The sequence below is a fragment of the Diabrotica virgifera genome, chromosome 8, assembly GCF_917563875.1.
Source record: "Diabrotica virgifera virgifera chromosome 8, PGI_DIABVI_V3a".
NCBI classification, from domain to species: Eukaryota; Metazoa; Arthropoda; class Insecta; order Coleoptera; family Chrysomelidae; genus Diabrotica; species Diabrotica virgifera.
Window position 1 is genome coordinate 211,198,015 of NC_065450.1, and position 20,146 is coordinate 211,218,160.

The 20,146-nt window shown below is 33.4% G+C and overlaps 1 protein-coding gene across 8 annotated transcripts in view; it reads right to left on the bottom strand.

Moving 5' to 3' along the window:
• LOC114328837 (tropomodulin) overlaps positions 1–20,146 on the bottom strand; it is a 386,380-nt gene that overhangs the window by 76,175 nt on the left and 290,059 nt on the right. The window contains exon 8 of one of the 8 annotated variants that reach the window (XM_050657611.1): positions 12,132–12,204. The exons of the other annotated variants lie outside the window; for them this stretch is intronic. Within the exon in view, the coding sequence (XP_050513568.1) occupies positions 12,134–12,204 (71 nt within the window). The 3' untranslated portion in view covers positions 12,132–12,133. The remainder of the gene's footprint in view (positions 1–12,131; positions 12,205–20,146) is intronic. 8 annotated transcript variants of the gene reach the window in all.

Here is a 20,146-nt window from a genome sequence, read left to right on the forward strand (position 1 = left end):
CCCCTATGAGATAAATACAGTAATTCAAAAGTATTAAGTATCAAAAAATTATATCGCAATAGCTATTTGTATAACAAGGGACGAACGTGCTTCTTTTCCTCCCGAGAATGAAGTTTACTGCCCGACGCGTAGCGGATAAGTAGCGATGCAGTAATCATTCAAGGGAGGAAAAGGCACTTTACTCCCATGTTATACATACGGTTTTTCCACCTTCCTCAAATGAATAACAATTCATTTTTCATTTTTACTTAATTTATTTATGTAACTAACCAACAAAATTTATTACAACTAAAACTAACAAGTAGGTACAATATAACTGTCAACTGTCCAATATAAGTCAAATTATTAATGTAAACATTGTTAAATCGAAATAACAATTTACTGTTTTTTACCATTCTGCAAAATACAGGGTGTTTTATAAATAAACGTTAACATGTATATATACTTACGTAATAGAAAATAGATATTGTACAGGGCGTCAATAAGTTATATTTCATGAATGAAATACCATGACGTTACTTTTACTTCTCCTCCCTAGGGAGGAAAAGTACAACTTTGCTCTCTACAATCAGGTCCGAAAAAGTATACTTTCGGTAGAGGTAGGTGGAAATAAACATTTTCTGGATAAGGAGCAATAAACTGCAATAAACTGGAGCACACGTATCGGATACAATGCGTATCTTGTTTCATAACATTTAATTATTATACACTCAGCATCAAAATTAACGCACTACCTTAAAAATGGGACATTTTTGATGTCTCGTATTTCCTAAACCTGTTGTCCGATTTCAGTGATTTTTTAGTATATTATAGCTTTATTCTTCAAGAATGTCGGTTTAATAATATTATTGCTAAACAGGTAAGTGTCATTATATACCGGGTGTAACAATCATACTGTGTTTTTTCCTTAAAGTTTGAAATACCCTGTGAAATATTCTAGCGTATACAAAATATAGCGTAGAGGACCAGCAAATTGGAATATTGGTCGACTTATCTAATACAATATACAGTACAGGAATCATTCCCAGAGATTGGCTGCTGTCAACGTTCATAACACTGCCAAAAAAACCAAATGCAAAAGAATGCCAAGACCACCGGATAATAAGTTTAATGAGTCATACACTCAAAATATTTTTAAAAATTATACACCGGAGAATACATAACAAACTTGAGCAGGACATAAGCGACACGCAATTTGGATTTAGCAATGCAATGGGAACGAGGGAAGCCCTGTTCGCTGTAAATGTACTTGTGCAAAGGTGCATGGATGTTAATCAGCCAGTATATATGTGTTTCTTGGATTACAACAAAGCCTTCGATAAGGTCAGACATAACCGCCTTATCGAATTACTTGAAAAGAAAAACTTAGATATGAGGGACATCAGGATCATTAGTGCTATCTATTATAATCAGATCGCTGTGGTAAAAGAGAACAACGCCTTTTCAAATGAAATACGTATTGAGAGGGGCGTCAGACAGGGCTGTGTCCTGTCTCCTACTTTGTTCAATTTGTATTCAGAGGAAATAATCCAGGAAGCACTAGAAGACCTAACCACGGGAATAAAAGTAAATGGGCGACCAATCAATAATATACGGTTTGCCGACGACACTATTTTATTAGCCGAATGTCTTGAGGATTTACAACAAATGGTTGACAGAGTGGTAGAAGTCAGCCAAGAAAACGGACTGTCCCTAAACACAAAAAAGACACAATTTATGGTAATCACAAAAGTTCAACAGCGCCAAGAAAGCATAACAATACATGGAGAACAAATTAAAAAGGTTGAAAAATATAAATATTTGGGTACAATAATTAATGAAACTAATGAGTACACAGAAGAGATTAAAGCAAGAATAGGACAGGCAAGAAATGCTTTCAACAAACTAAAAAAAGTACTCTGTAGCAGGGACATTACAATTTCTTTAAAGATAAGACTTCTGAGATGCTACGTGTTCTCCGTATTATTCTATGGGTTGGAGGCTTGGACATTAAAGAAGGATGTTTCGGACAGATTAGAAGCCTTCGAGTTATGGGCCTACAGAAGAATATTAAGAATAAGTTGGGTGGATAGAGTCACGAATATCGAGGTGTTGAGAAGAATGGGAAAAGATAAAGAGATTTTAAATACAATTAAAGTCAGAAAACTGCAATATCTGGGACATGTTATGAGGGGCGAGCGTTATAACTTGTTACAATTGATAATGCAAGGAAGAATACAGGGTAGAAGGAGTCGCGGAAGAAGACGCATCTCCTGGTTAAACAATTTGAGAGCTTGGTTTAATTGCACTTCTGCTGATCTCTTTAGAGCAGCGGTATCGAAAGTGCGAATTGCCGTGATGGTTGCCAACCTTCTTAGAGGAGATGGCACATGAAGAAGAAGAAGATACAAAATATTAAAATTAAAACTCAACTGTAGCCTTAGGCTTTCTTAACATTCTACTTTTTGATTATTTCGCTTATGTGGGATAATAAAAGAGTTAGGTACTTTAACAACTAGCCATGTTATTCATAAATACAGGGTGTTTCTAAATAAGTGAGACAAACTTTAAGGGATAATTTTGCATGCAAAAATAATGACCGTTTGCTTTATAAACATATGTCCACAAATGCTTCGTTTTTGAGATAAAGGATGTTGAATTTTTTCTTACAAACTGACGATTTATGTATTGCTCTAAAACCGGTTGAGATATGCAAATGAAATTTGGTAGGTTTTAAGAGGTAGTTCCCGTAATCGACAAATGCAAGAACCAGTGGAATGTTGTGCTCGATGCATTTTTAAATTAATATCTTTATACCTGCCTGTTCTTTCGGCTGATATAAATCATGTTTAGGTGTTAGTCTCTTCGTTAAGATTTTCATAAAGAGTCTGTACATATGTGTCAAGAGGCTGATGGATCTATAATTTTCTAATTTAGAAAACTAAATTAGAAAAATTAGACATTTGACTTAATACAAGAAAAATACATTCGTATGCCTATTTGATAACTGGAAATAGAGTAGCCGAACAGACTTTATCCCTTCTATTGAATCCGAGAAGGAAATAATGGACGTAGCGGCGGTTGGTGAAAAATCGAAAAATACTTTTATGAAAAATTCCGTTCGCTATCTATCCGTTTAATGAGTATAAAAATTAAAAAGTCAAATCGTGAATAGCCTCTGTGTCCAAGATTAATTCCATGCGATAAATTGTTAGAGGAACGCAGGACGACGAACGAGGGACAAACAAAACTGCCATGGATAAAAAAAACCGACAGAAAAAACGTTCACCAAAACAATGCTTTGTATTGGCTGTTTTGTAACGGCAGACAGATACGGATTGCATAATTTTTATTCCTAATAGGTCAATAACTATATAAAAGTATCAGCTGAAGTGCTTTGGTGGCCTAAATTATAACATAAGTGTTTCTCCTCCTCGGTCCTTAATCCCTTATATAGGGATGAGGTAACTAGCCCAGTAGGGATAGCATTTGACCTTGCATGCCGAGCTGCCCCAAATTTTATTTTTCTAATCTTTAGGGAGGGTCAATAGTAGTGCAAATTTAAAATCTCGACTGAATTCCGCCGTTGCGTTAGCCTCCATCTTGATTTTTAACGAGAACCGTTTTTGCTCAATATCTCCGCAATTTTCAACTTTTCAACAAAAGTGTAGGAACTGTTTAAAATGCGATTTTCTATAACTTCGTTTATTATCATTTTTTCGTGCGGTCGATATTTTCCGAGTTATGGGGGAAAATAGTGACAGTTAGAGCATAATTATTGAATTATCTCGTTTATTATTAGTTTTATGACAAAAATGTGCCTATACAAAAATAAAGAGAATTAAGTATTTTGATCTCTTTCATTTTTTTGCTAAAATCAATATTTAAGGTAGTAGGTACGTATGCGGTAAAGGCGCGAGCGTAAAACCTGATTGGTTTTATAGCAATTGTTTTTGTTCAAGATCTCCGCAATTTTCAACTTCTGATGCCTGATTCTGAGTGTCTTCATTCCTGATTCTGAGTGTCTTCATGCCTGGTTCTGAGTGTCTTTTAGTGTTTAGGTAGTGTATTTTCACTGTATTCTGGAATTTCTTGTAAGAAGTGTCCTTTCAATTTTGGTTCAACATTGTTTACGGAGGATAGGGGTTTTGTTTGTTGTTTGATTATTTATTTTTCTTCGGCCGTGCTAAAACAGCCGCTTCCCCGCAAGCATTTCGTTTTCGAAAGTTGCACTTTCCCGCACGGCGTGCTGGAAACTAATATTATTTACTAATTTATTTCAAATTTATTTTATTGCGTTCATGTTTTAATGAAATTAACGCAGTAATTCGTTGAAATAGAAATATTTTGACATAATCAAAAGTCAAATCAGACGACAATGGTTTTTAATCGTCGTCATGGAAACCAATATGGTCGTCATGGTAACCAATTTTATTGAAAGTTTGGTTTTGACAACCTTGTCAAAGAACGTATTAATTTGTGTATATTCACTTCTAAATGAAAATTGATATAACTCTATTTGTTGTGGCTTTTTTCCAAACTTACGGCCCTAGAAAAAATATTGTTAATAACTCTGCACTAGTTAGGAAAATAACTATTTCCACCTACCTCTACCGAAAGTATACTTCTCCGGACCTGATTGTAGGGAGCAAAGTTGTACTTTTCCTCCCTAGGGAGGAAAAGTAAAAGTGACGTCATGGTATTTCATTCATGAAATATAACTTATTGACGCCCTGTACAATGTCTATTTTCTATTACGTAAGTATCTATACATTTTATCGTTTATTTATAAAACAACCTGTATTTTGCAGAATGGTAAAAAACAGTAAATTGTTATTTTGATTTAACAATGTTTACATTAATAATTTGACTTATATTTGACAGTTGACAGTTATATCGTACCTACTTGTTAGTTTTAGTTCTAATAAATTTTGTTGGTTAGTTACATAAATAAATTAAGTAAAAATGAAAAAAATGACTTGTTATTGAGGAAGGTGGAAAAACCATATGTATAACATGGGAGTAAAGTGCCTTTTCCTCCCTTGAATGATTACTGCCCTCCGCTACGCGTCGGGCAGTAAACTTCATTCTCGGGAGGAAAAGTATCACTTTCCTCCCTTGTTATACAAATAGATATTCCGTCTTCGTCGTCGTCTAGTATCATTTTTTGTTCCCCTATTCATTGATCAAATGCGTAAATTCCTTGTCGTTTGTATTTATGTTTGTCAGCGGGTATGTCATTTGTTTCTGTGCTAGTCTGTTTCTTAGGGTTTGTCTTGCAGTTTGTCCCTGTTGTATTATACAGTCATTTATCATGTGTCGTTGATCTTCTGGTTCCTTGCAATAGTCGCATTTTTAGTCTGTTTCCCTTATGCTAAATCTGTTGTAGTGTGTCCGTCGTATCCTGTGAGGAGTTGTGTTGTCTTACATGTGAATTTCGGATTAGTTTGCTTTACCTGTTGTGTGATGTTCAGTAGTGATCAGTCATTCCCAAGTTTTTTGGGTATTGACCATAGATCGTCCTTTGCCTCACCCATCTCAGAGCCGATAATGTTCAATTTTCATCTTCACCTACTTCGAACAGCAGCCTCTTCGATTTTATTTACGAGTATTCGATTTAATTGTATTTTTGTTTATTTAACCGTTACAAAACTATGTAGTAAAGGAAGAGTAAAATCACCGGAGTACTTCAAATGAACAACAATAGACAAAACTCTTGGAGAAATACGAAAAGGAGATACCAAAATCACAATTCAACCGATTTTTTGCAGAATCCTCGACAACAACGTGCCAACAAGTAGTTCTTCCATGTATATAATATAAATCTATACGTTTTTGACAGCCACCGGAAGTTTCTACTGTCCTTATTTCGGCTCTGCCTTTCGCGCGGGAATTGATGATGATAATTTCAAAAAGACCCCATGTACCCGCATGAAATAATGCCTGGATAAATCTGGAAAATATATATACCGGATAATATGAAACGATGAATATCTGGAATGTTTAGGTTTTAGTCATATGTGGAGGTATCACGTATTGCGAAGATATGCGTGTTGCTTTGTCGTAATGGAAAATAGAATGGGTAATAGAATAGGTATTGATATTTTTCAAATGTGACTTCTACATTTTTGAAACCTCTCTAGGGTTTTTTAGACGCGCATTTTAAACAGGATAGAAAAGAAGCAACAACCCTTATTTAAACCTTTATATTTTTCAAACGGTAGTGCTATTTTATCTTAGATATTTATGCTGCATCCATTTTTTATATATCTATATTATTCTATATACGTGTGGAAGGTAATATCTTTTGTTTTCTAAATGTACACAAACTTTAACGTCAATACAGCTGTTTCGGCAGAGTGACTTTCTCAAGTGATTTGTTTTAGTATATCTCTGCATTTTAAAGTCCCTAACTGAATAGGTTAAGAAGTGGGGAGCAGTTTGTCTTACTGGTCATTCGGAATATGATCAACCAACCATTAATAAAAGAATGATTATGTTCTAGAAAGTGAAGTGCGTACGTAGAATCTGTTTTTCTATTGTTGAAAGTCCTTTTGTGCTCTGCTATCCGTTTGTTTCTGCCAGTTTACAAACTCGTATGTGGTTACTGTCCAAAAACTTACATCGGTCAAACTAGCAGAACCTTTGACAAACGGATAGCAGAACATAAAAGGGCTTTCAACAATAGAGAAACATATTCTACATACGCACTTCACCTTCTAGATCATAATCATTCTTTTAATGAACAGTTTCAAATTCTTCATATTCAGAATAAAGGCCTTAAGCTATCTTTATTTGCATCTATGGAAATAAGTAAAGTAAAAAATACAGATTTAATTCGGAATGATCAACTTGAAACAAACAGCTCCCCACTCCTCAACCTATTCAGTTAGAGACATTAAAATGCAAACACATAGTAAAATAAATTACTTGAGAAATTCACTCTGCCGAAACAGCTGCAGTGACATTAAGTTATAATTAAAGTCCGGACTATAAGTATTTTGCTTTTTTTTTGCTTATAATTAGGTTTTTTAGTAAAAATGCTTGTTTTAAAGATATGTTGCTTATCTTTGTTTATTTTACTTCGTATGATAAACTATAGTGAAATTTCACGTTACTTCCTGTCTTACGCAAAATTCTATGAAGTATACAGAGCTATAAAACTCTAATAATTCAATAAACCACAAGAATTTTAATCCCTTTAGGAGATAAACGGGAAAACCCATCGTAATACCTGACATGTAATAAACTAATATTTGTCTGCAGACAGCCCAAAATTATTATATTGTTGTAAAATAGTACCGGTACATTTGTCTAAATTTAAATACTCACCAATCACATCTGCAACTTTTTCTACATATAAACGTATAAATATATGTATACAGATAGAAGACATAGCTTTTTACAAGAAAATTTTTAAAAACATTATTGTTAATTGTTTTATGCTAATGGCCATGAATAAAAAATATATTAATATGTTAACTATTTTTCGATTCTTTTTTATTATATTATAGCTTAGCACTTTGGTAATTTTTTATTTATTGTTAATAATACGATAATTAAAAATAAATGTGATTTAATGTTAATGTCCTTTATTCACATTTCCATTATATCCATGTTTACTTACACATTTTTTTTTTCTTGAACCTTGCTTATTTCATAAAAACTGCTTATTTTTGCGACATTTTTCGCTTATATAATAAATTTTGAAAAAAAAAGTTTTCAGTGTTTTATTGTTAAATATTGAGTAGTATGAATAAAAAACGGAGTATAAACTCAAAGTATGTTCTCATGGGTATGAGCATAAAGTATAAGTTTATACTCCATTTCATATAAATACAAATATGTTGATGTGATGAGTTTCTACTCACAGTACATAAGAGTATATACTCTCAATTTTTAAACTCGTAGAGTGGAGTATGTACTCCAACATTTGGAGAATAAACTACATGCTCATTTTTATTCATACGAGCCACTGTCTTTCCCTCTGCAGTCCTGTGTTCTGTATCACTATCTGATGAGGCCTATTAAAGATAGAAACATGTTGATGAAGAACCGACTTATAGTCAGAAATGACATGCACTTATGTTTTTTATGCAAAAAAGCACAGATCTCTATAAAAAAATGTAAATTTTTTGATATTTCCTATAGGTATTAAGAGTGACCTAGAGGAAACTGCCATAAAACTATAACTCGTCAACCTCATATTATTTATATAAATTAAATTAAAACTTTAAGCTGTAGATTAAAAATAAGTTTTTTATGTTGTGTTTTTGGATGTATTATTTCACGATAAACGTCTTGAGATATTATCGAAGTGAATTACTTCTTTTCGTGCATCTGTGTTACTTTTTTTGATAGAGCTTTGATAGAGAGGTTTTAAGAACTTTTTAAACACTTTGGGATTTTCTACAGAGTTGAAAACATACTTATATAGAGAGAATCATGGTTTAAAATATCATATTATGGTGTTATTACTACTACATATAAATAAAAATCCATCTATTATTATTTGAAGCATGTTAGCTGTTCTTCATATTTTGTAAATCAAACATCGATTACAACTATACAGGGTGTATTATTACTACGTTTTTGAGTAAAGATTTCAACATTTCTAAATAATATATACAAAATGCGCTACATTCAACAGAATGGACTTGAAGGGTGAACGACAAAGAACATTAAAATGTTATTCAGCAGAATCTAGTATGTCGAATGGCTACCAATCAATAAGGAAACTGGTGTCTTTCTGGTGGATTGGTGGACTGGTGGAAAGAAAGGTATAGTACAAATTTCTTACGACCTAGTGCTAGAGATCAACGAGTCTCGCCTGAAGTAATAGTAAGTAGAAGTGTAGCTACAGCTTTAAAAGGAGACTCTGTTGGTATGTAAGGTTAAATTTTTGCTAATTTTTATTTCTGAGTCTCATTGAGTGATAGTGTCACTCTAGTGTCTGATATCCTGTACAGTTCCAATTTTTACAAAATTTATTTTTGAGTGTTTCTACCAAAGAACTTGATAATAACATCAGTCGTTCTCCCAGTGAACTTTATTCTGTCAAACTTGCCTTATTTTGTATATATTAACAACCATACCGATCAAAATATATTTACTATCCTGTTATAGTATACGTATACCAAAAGATTCTTATTTTTGTACAAAATCACCGTACCAGCGTTGTAATATCACCCTGTATATGTTAGTTAAGCATTGAAGAGCTTGCGTCAACTCAAACGATAATAGCTTCGTACAATATTCACCACATTTGCACCAGATCCCGAAGAAACGAGTAGTCCAGGGTAACAAGGTTTTTTCCATGACACTTCAACAGCCAGGGTGAAGCATTTTTTCGACAGGTAATACCTATAAGAACAAATTGTAACTATTTCCTGCGTAGGATATGGCAGCCATTTTTATTTATAAACAATTTAGTGTCAAAAGACGGCCTTTTTTCCTTTTTTTTTTTCAAATCAGTGGAAACAGTGAAATTTATGGTTTTTTAGTACAAAAATCTTCGACAGCATGGAAAAAGCTTTAAAAGGACGTATAGACTAAGAGCCGCTATAGGTGAAATTTCTTAATCATTTTAGGCACGATGGGACCTTATAACTTAAATAGTAGAACCTAAAAGAAAAGGTTTGAACACTGTGCCGTCACTTTTCAGTGGCACATGCGTCGACAGTGGCGCATCAAACTTTCCACTTATGGACGGGATACATAAATTAAAAAATACCTTCGCTCACTACCAGAATTCAATTTTTTTCATTTATTTAAGTTCTATGTGATTGATACATACGATTCATCGTAATTTTAACCCACCACACCCCTCCCCCTGCCCCCACCATCAAAAACTTTATTTTTCGATTTTATTTTTTTTGTGGGATGCAATCAATTTTAAAGTTTCAAAAAATTCACACGCATAGTTAAGGCTTTTATAAAACACGTCTATTTTTTATAGACCTACAGGTTTAGTTTACATAACTTCAAAAAATTTTTAAAATTCTTTTTTTGGAAAAAAGTATATAACTTTTTTTTGGGGATAGCTGCACATCTAATTTTTTCTTAATCTTGTGTACTTTATCAAACACTATAATTTCAATTTTTTTCAGATTTTTCTGTAACGCTAGTCACCTTCAAAAATCTAAAAAACTGTTTTTTAAGGGGGTTTTGGGGGTTTTAACGTGTTTCTCCCATTTTTAAATATTCTAAAGGACTCAGTTACTTCAAGTTACATATAACCTATAAAATCGAAATTAATTTGATATATTATGAAGTCTATAAAATAGGGAAAATCCCCCAAAACCCCCCAAAAAGCAGTTTTTCGGATTCTTGAAGGTGGCAAGCCTTATGGAAAAATCTGAAAAAAATTAAAAATATAGTGTTTGATAAAACACATAAGATTAAGAAAAAATTAGATCTGCAACTATTCCCCAAAAAAAGTTATACGCTTTTTTCAAAAATTTTTTTTTTTTTAATTTTTTGAGGTTATGTACACACTACCTACGGGTCTATGAAAAATAGACGTGTATTATAAAAGCCTCAGCTATGCGTGTGAATTTTTTGAAATCTTAAAATTGATTTCATCATAGCAAAAAAAAAATAAAAACGAAAAATGAAGTTTTTGATGGTGGGGGCAGGGGGAAGGGGGTGGTGGGTTAAAATTACGCTGAATCTTATGTGTTAATCACGTAGAAATAAAAAAAAAATAAAAAAATTGAACTCTGTTAGTAAGGCCTTTTACTGTTTTACTGTTTAGTAAGACCTTTTAATTTATTTATCCCGTCCATAAGTGGAAAGTTTGATGCGCCACTGTCGACGCATGTGCCACTGAAAAGTGACGGCACAGTGTTCAAACCTTTCCTTTTAGGTTCTACTATTTAAAATTTAAGTTATAGGGTCCCATCGTGCCTAAAATGATTAAGAAATTTCACCTATAGCGGCTCTTAGTCTAGTATTATAAAGGTTGATATACCCATTTGTTGTTAATATAATTGCGAAAAAAGGTCGAAATTGCAAAAAAAAATCATTTCGCAATAACTATTGTTAAAATTAGTGTACAGCTTTGAAAATTTTGTTAAATGAGGGTTCTTTGGTGCTTAATAGATATATGACAAAAATTTCAAAGCGATTCATTCAATTGTTTAAATTTTATTCAAATTGTTTATCCCCGAGAGCTTTTTTTGCAATACCATAAGCCAGAAAAAAATAATATTAGAACCATTCTACAGGTGCCATGTTTAGCATGTTTAGCATGAGCTAAACTTTCAAATTGGTTTAACAAAAGTGAATAAAAAATGCGTCTATCAGTAATAAATAATTATGCAAAAGTATCGTCAATTTTTCCTTATAAACTTTGTATTTTTTATATAATAAATTATGTATATTAATTAAAATTTTTTATCAATTATTAGGTACATAACAATACTTGGTAGTTGTGCACCTAAAACATTTTTTTGAAAAAAGTTATTTAAAAAGTTTATAAGGAACAGTTGACGATACTTTTTTCATAATTATTTATTACAAATAAACGCATTTTTATTCACTTTTTTAAACCAATTTAAAAGTTTAGCTCATGTTGTTTCATTTGACATCTGTAAAATGGTTAACATTATTTTTTTTTGACTTATGTTATTGAATGAATTGAATGAATCGCTTTGAAATTTTTGTCATATATGAAGTACAAAGAACCCTCATTTGACAAAAATTTCAAAGTAGTATACTAATTTTAACAATAGTTATTGCGAAATAATTTTTTTTTGCAATTTTGACCTTTTATCGCCATTATATTAACAATAAATAAGTATATCAACCTTTATAATACGTCATTTTAAAGCTTTTTCCATGCTCTCGAAGATGTTTGTATTAAAAGCACCATTAGTTTCACTGTTTTCCATTGATTTATAAAAAAATTAAAAAGACCGTTTTTTGACACAAAATTGTTTATAAATAAAAATGGCCGCCAGATCTTACGCAGGAAAGAGTTACAATTTGTTCTTATAGGTAATTACCTGTCGAAAAAATGCTTCACTACCCTGGCTGTTGAAGTGTCACGAACAGGGTATATTTTTACCTTATTATCCTGGCCTAGAGATCCACCTATCGACAAATGTGGAGAACATCGTAATGTTATGCTGAAATGTTTCTATAGGTACCTTCACTTAATTAAGGGTGTTTTTCTGTGATTAAAAAACCTGAACTGCAGCCGCAATTTCAAGTCTTTTCGTACTGCCGGACAAAAACAAATGGTTTTATTAGGGAACAACAACAAAGGGGTGTGTATAAAAATATAACATAAAGATTTGTGTATGTGGGAGAGGGATTTTAAAAGAACAAACTAATGATGGGGGGTCAGGATGAGTCAAGATGTTTTTTTCTGTTTATACAGTGCTAGTCAAAAGTCCGTACCCCCCTTGTATCTTTTGAACGGTTATACATATAATAGTGAAATTTGGAGGGAGGAAATAAACGAACGTAAGCTTCTTAACTGGTTATGACAGGTGACGTAATTATGACAGATGACTTTACAGCGCCACTGTGACAGATAATTTTAAATGGGACATTATGGCAAGTGATACCTCGTTTAAAAGGTATTGAAAAAACCTATTCAGTCATACTAATTTTGCTTGAGTTTAAGCTAATTTTGATGAATAAATGAAATAAATATAAAATTGTAGTTTCGAATTTAATTAATAAAAATTCAAAATTCCGCATATGATTGCTTGTCAAAAAGGTTGACGTTGACGTAAAAACTACTAGAGAATTGAAAAACGTCAACTTTTTTGACAAAAAAACCATAGGCGGACATTTGAATTTTTATTATTTAAATGCGAAACTACAATATTATATTTATTTAATTTATTCACCAAAATCAAAATCAACTAAAACCCAAAAAAATTAGTATGCCTGAATAGGTATTTTGAATACCTTTCAAACGAGGTATCACTTGCCATAAGGTCCCATTTAAAATTATCGGTCACAGTGGCTCTGTAACGTCATGTGTCAATATTACGTCACCTGTCATGACTAATTAAGAAGCTTACGTCCGTTTATTTCCTCCCTCCAGATTTCAGTATTATAGGTATAACCGTTCAAAAGATACGAGGGGGGGTACGGACTTTTGACTAGCACTGTATATTAGTACTGAAAGTGTCCATGACACATGTATAATTGTTATGTAATAAATCACCAAAAGTGATATTTGTTTTTATTTATTTATGTATAAATGATCCTATTTTTTTCTTTAATCACTTCTAAATATCAGAAATGATAATTTCGCTATGCGGATGCTTCAAAACCAGGGTTAAATTTTTTATTAAACAATTTGTAAAAAATTTTTTAATGTCCATATTTTCCTCTTTTTCGTTGCTATATCTTGGCGGCTGTGAATTTTACAAAAATTTTGTGAAGATAAAAAAGTTTTTTGATTAAATTTTTTGAAATACGTCGCTGCCGAGGTATAGCTACAAAAAACAGAAAAAAATTGAATTTTTCAATTCTTTTTTTGCAAATTGTTTGATACAAAATTTAGCAAATCTTTTGAAGTATCCGCATAGTGAAATTGTCATTGATAACAATATTTCGAAGAAATTAAAAAAAATAAGATAATACACGATTTATCCAACCGTCTGATGGTCTAGAGCAACTTTTTTGCTTCTTGAAAATAAAATGACTAATATATTTCTATTAGAAGTGAAAGAAAATGGTTGCCTCATCCTTACAACACCGTCGTCAAATCTCACTAAAAAAAAACGATGTATGACTGAAGTAACACCTTTTGTTTCACCCCTAAAACAGTACCTAACCCCTTATACTACCTCTAAACGAAATTTTATGCAGGATCGTGTTCTTAAATCTGTTAAAAAAACGTCGCCTCGTGCAGTTTATTTGCCGTGAAAAGTGTGTTCTGTATAGCTTTTCCGAGAAAATGGAAAAAGTAAAAGAGGAAACTCCGGTTCGTGGAGTGTATAAAATACGACTTGATTTTCGGAGGAGACGCGTTCTAGCGAAAATGAGTGTTTTACTTTCTCAGCTTTGATAAAAAACTCCACGCTGGCAATTGCAGATGCGAGATACGTTGTAGATGTAAGTATCTATAGTATACGTGTGCCGACAAAGAAAACTTCTGAAAAACCCTAAAAAACCGGTTCGATACTTTGGTATAAAGGTGCTCGATGAATTGAGTACGAAGACCGTTTATATAGGGAGCTGTCAATTAAATTTTCATACGCTCTTTAAAGATCTATAAATGGGTGTTTCTCTATTATTTGTAAATTTACTAGTTCTAAGCAAAATTTCGTTTAAATCGACTAAATCGTTAGCAATTACTACAACGATTACATGCAGACTTTTGACGAAGATCGAGCAGAGTATATTTACATACTCTTTATCAACGCACACCACATATAGGTACACCAGTATTAATTCCCAATGAGACAAAGCATCCCTTACAATTTTCGGTAAAGATGATATTGCTCGCGTCGCTATCGTACAAACCGCAAAAGAACTTAAGCTAATTTTAGTGAGGTTATAGGTACCCTCTGCCATATATTGACTAAAATGCAAATATGCATTTAGGTGGGTGGGATTATTAGGAAAATTAGTGTTTTACTTTCTCAGCTTTGATAAAAAATTCCACGCTGGCAATTGCAGATGCGAGATACGTTGTAGATGTATCTATAGTATACGTGTGCCGACAAAGAAAACTTCTGAAAAACCCTAAAAAACGGTTCGATACTTTGGTATAAAGGTGCTCGATGAATCGAATACAAAGATCGGTTATATAGGGAGCTATCAATTAAATTTTCATACGCTTTTTAAATATCTATAAATGCGTGTTTCTCTATTATTTCAAAATTTTCTATATAAATCTGGTCTAAGCAAAATTTCGTTTAAATCGACTAAATCATTCTTCCTCTTCAAGTGCCGTCTCCTAATCGGAGGTTGGATATCATCATCACTATGTTTACTCTATCCACCGCTGCTCTAAAGAGTTCTATAGAATTGCATCTAAACCAGTCCCTTAAATGCTTTAACCATGACACTCTCCTTCTTCCTATACTCCTTCCGCCTCTTATCTTTCCCTGTATTATCAGTCTTAGCATTTCATATCGCGGTCCCCTCATTACGTGTCCCAGATATTGTAACTTTCTTATTTTTATTGTGTTTATTATTTCGCATTCTTTACCCATTTCTCGCAGTACTTCCGTGTTCGTTTTCCTCTGTGTCCATGCTATTCTAAGCATTCTTCTGTAACACCACATTTCAAATGACTGTAGCTTATTTATGTGTTCTTGCTTTAATGTCCAGCTTTCAAGTCCATATTGTAGTATCGAGAACACGTAGCATCTCAAAGCTCTTGCTCTCAGTTCTAAGCTAAGGTCTTTGTTGCAGAGAACTGTTTTCATTTTTACAAACGCATTTCTTGCTATTTCTATCCTGGTCCTTATTTCTGTTGTTTGATCATTTTTCTCTGAAATCCAGGTTCCTAGGTATTTGTATTTATCAACCCTTTCTATCGGTACATTTCCCAAATGTATGCTTGTTTGTATCTAAATCATTAGCAATTACTAAAACGGATTACATGCAGACTTTTGGCGAAGATGGAGCAGAGAAAATTTACATACTCTTTATCAATGCACAAAGTGGCATAAAAATGAGGGTAATCCTAATATAGGTACACCAGTATTAATTCCTAATGAGACAAAGAATCCCTTACAATTTTCGGTGAAGATGGTATTGCTCGCGTCGCTATCGTACAAACCGCAAAAGAACTTAGGCGACCTTTAGTGAGGCTATAGGTACCCTCTGCCATATATTGACTAAAATGCAAATATGCATTTAGGTAGGTGGGATTGTTTGGAAAATGAGTGTTTTACTTTCTCGGCTTTGATAAAAAATTTCACGCTGACAACTACAGATGCGAGATACGTCGTAGATGTATCTATAGTATACGTGTGCCGACAAAGAAAACTTCTGAAAAACCTTAAAAAACGGTTCGATATTTTGGTATAAAGGAGCTCGATGAATACGAAGATCGGTTATATAGGGAGCTGTCAATTAAACAAGAATAAATAAAAATCCGCTAATAGCGGTAAAAGTGAGTGGCTCACACAATATTCCCGCTACAAAAAGCTGACATGAATATTACGTGGCGCAAAAATGTATTTTTATATCACCTCTTTTGTAGCTGGAATATTGTATGCGCCACTAATTTTTACCGCGTTTAGGCGTTTTTTATTCACGTACCAGGAGGTTTTTTGAAGTATTTTTTATAAATGGAATGTATGAACTAGCACGTAATGTTTCTCGATTATACGTTAAACGTTATAAACCACCAAACCCCTATCGCCGAAATGGTGTACTGGTTACGACACTAAACTTGTGATCGGGCAATTCGAGGCTATTTCCCAGCCATCCCAATATTATTTTTCAATGCGAGATACGTTGTAGATGTATCTATAGTATACGTGTGCCGACAAAGAAAACTTTTGAAAAACCCTAAAAAACCGGTTCGATACTTTGGTATAAAGGTGATCGATGAATTGAGTACGAAGACCGTTTATATAGGGAGGTCTCAATTAAATTTTCATAAGGTTTTTAAAGATCTATAAATGGGTGTTCCTCTACTACATACTACAAAATCAAAATCTAATATTTAATCGAAACATTTTTCAAACACAATAAATAAAATTAAATATTTACGCAGAAAATTATTGGACCACTATGTAAAAATTGCAGAGAAGAGGAAAAAACACACCGAAAAATTTAATAATCTATCACAAAACAAACAGATAAATCATGTAAAAAAACGTTTAAGAGCATTTCTGCGAACAAATGGAATCCCCGCCGAGTATTTATGGCGCCATTTTAAAGAACACGCGGAAAACCTAAAATTCCCAAAATTAAATTATGCCACAGGCCAAAAGCGCCTCTGAAAATTTAATAGAGTCAATTTTGTACTTAGAGTTTGCCACTTTCGTGCCATTCTGTCGTAGCAACGGTTTTAACTAGGATTTTTATGGAATGTATCTCTGTGGGCGAAGACAGACTGATAAAGAGTTTAACCTGGATAACAAACGTGTGTGTTTTTTACAAAATTAATTTTATTTTTACAGTATGGTGCGAATGAAAGGAATTTGGTATTTCGTAAGCTGGCGAATTCAAGGAAAACTCCCGAAACAGGTCGATTTTTATTTTTAAATTGTGATTTTTGGCATATATATCATACTAGTGACGTCATCCATCTAGGCGTGAGGACGTAATCGATGATTTTTTAAATGAGAATAGGGGTATTGTGCTAGCTCATTTGAAAGGATATTCAATTCTCTATTCAATAATATAAACAATAACATAATTATTTATACAGGGTGGCCAAATTTTTTTTAATTAAATTGACAAAAAAGAAGAATGTATATAATTTAATTAATTCAAAATACATTTTACTGCTGTGAGAAATCAGAAAAAAATATTTGTGTAGTCGTTTTTTCTTCTTTCTCCTTTCTGTTAGAAGGTTATTACCATTATCATCTCCGCTTTCCAATAACCTTTTTGTTATGGCTGTGTCTGGTCTTGTTTATGATGCATACGTCATTATTGGTCTACTAGCTTTGTAAATTCTTGACACTATATTATCGCCATATGTGTGAATTATTTTTATGTTTTCTTCTGTCCACCATAAGATACAAAATGTATGCAGTAATCCATTTTTTCGTTTCCTACTTTCTTCTCTCTCTCTCTCTCTCTCTCTCTCTCTCTCTCTCTCTCTCTCTCTCTCTCTCTCTCTCTCTCTCTCTCTCTCTCTGGTGAGACAGCTGGGGTGAAGGTAAGTGGAGTGGTTGGCTTTATCTGCTGTGAGTGCATGTGAGAGTGCATATGGTTGAGTATCTCGTTTTTAGTTTTAAGTGTATGAGCGCTATTCTTTCGCAGTAACGGGGAAGATTTCTGTTGATTTATCAATGGCCTATCTTATGTATAATAAATGTCATGCCACATTGTTGGGGAGAGTTACTTCCTCCTACGGACTTACTTCGTAGCGTAGCTTCACTTAAGAAGCACCAGGAACACCAGGAAGCACCATTGGTGATTTTACTTGCCATGATGAGTGGTTTTCGTAAGATATCTATTGAGGATATTTAATGCAGTAGTTTCTTCTTACTTTCGGCATCCTCTTCCACCTTCGCTTCGTACGGAAGCTATTGGTGCATCTTATTCTACCACTGGTCTATTATACAATAATGATCACTCGATAATTTGCTTTATGACGAATACTTCATCTGTACACGATCTTCCAGTACAAAAAACTTGTTCATCTGCTAGACTTTTGCTTTTCTGTTTTTCTTTTATAGCATTTTGTGAATAGCACGAGTAGTTCGCTAGTTCTCCATTTTTCTGGTATATTATTGTGTTTTGTAATTTTGTTAATGCTTTTAGTTGTTAACTCATGGCTGCTCCACACTCGATTAGCAATTCATTTGGTATCCCATCAGTCAATGGTTCTTGAGATAGTCTGTCCATCCTTTACTAGATGTTTCGGGTTTTTTAGTTCCATTACCTCGTTTCTTAACCTCTTATAAAGCACCATATTTTCTTTTCTATTATTATTAGCAATTATTACGGTACCATCAGCTATCATCTTTGCTGTTACTGATTCAATAGCTTCCTGTAGGATTTCCTCAGTGTATTCTGGGCTCCTACGTCTTCGCTTAGACTATTCATATAATGATTGCTTTGTCTCTGGTCTTGAAATAACGAAACATAGGACGCACTTCATATTATAAACTGTTTTAAGATAAACATTTTAAAATTGACTGTGGCGTTTTGGTCTCAAAAGTACGAAGACCGAGAACAACAAAAGAAACATTGGAAGACCAATAACAAGATAATAACAATCTCTTTATCACGAAATAACAAGATAAAGATAAATAATATGTATAATAAATGTCATGCCACATTGTTGGGGAGAGTTACTTCCTCCTACGGACTTACTTCGTAGCGTAGCTTCACTTAAGAAGCACCAGGAAGCACCATTGGTGATTTTACTTGTCATGATGAGTGGTTTTCGTAAGATATCTATAGAGGATACTTAATGCAGTAGTTTCTTCTTACTTTCGGCATCCTCTTCCACCTTCGCTTCGTACGGAAGCTATTGGTTTATCTTATTCTACCACTGGTCTATTATACAATAATGATCTCTTGATAATTTGCTTTATGACGAATACTGCATCTGTACACGATCTTCCAGTACAAAAAACTTGTTCATCTGCTAGACTTTTGCTTTTCTGTTTTTTTTATAGCATTTTGTGAATAGCATGAGTAGTTCGCTAGTTCTCCATTTTTCTGGTATTTTATTGTGTTTTGTAATTTTGTTAATGCTTTTAGTTGTTAACTCATGGCTGCTCCACACTCGATTAGCAATTCATTTGGTATCCCATCAGTCAATGGTTCTTGAGATAGTCTGTCCATCCTTTTCTAGATGTTTCGGGTTTTTTAGTTCCATTACCTCGTTTCTTAACCTCTTATAAAGCACCATATTTTCTTTTGTATTATTATTAGCAATTATTACGGTACCATCAGCTATCATCTCTGCTGTTACTGATTCAATAGCTTCCTGTAGGATTTCCTCAGAGTATTCTGGGCTCCTACGTCTTCGCTTCGACTATTCATATAAGGATTGCTTTGTCTCCGGTCTTGAAATAACGAAACATAGGACGCACTTCATATTATAAACTGTTTTGAGAGAAACATTTTAAAATTGACTGTGGCGTTTTGGTGTCAGAGGTACGAAGACCGGGAACAAAAGAAACATTGGAAGACCAATAACAAGATAATAACAATCTCTTTATCATGAAATAACAAGATAAAGAGATGAAATCACCCAAGCTGGAGGAATACATTGGAGAGCATTAGACTGCGACACATGGAAAGACTTTGGCGAAAGACTTTTTGGGATGCTGCAAGATAATGTTGATGATGGTGAATTTTGATGTCACCAATGATAGTCATGTCTTGTACGTTATCACGGTGGATATAGAATATCAATCAGCTTTTTACCTTATATTTGTCTATATGAAATATGAGGAAGCTCCTAGGAACCTCTAAAGATCTGGTTGAACTTGTATCAAGCAGAGCTCGTCTCCTGTAGCAATCTTATATTATAAATTATGAATCA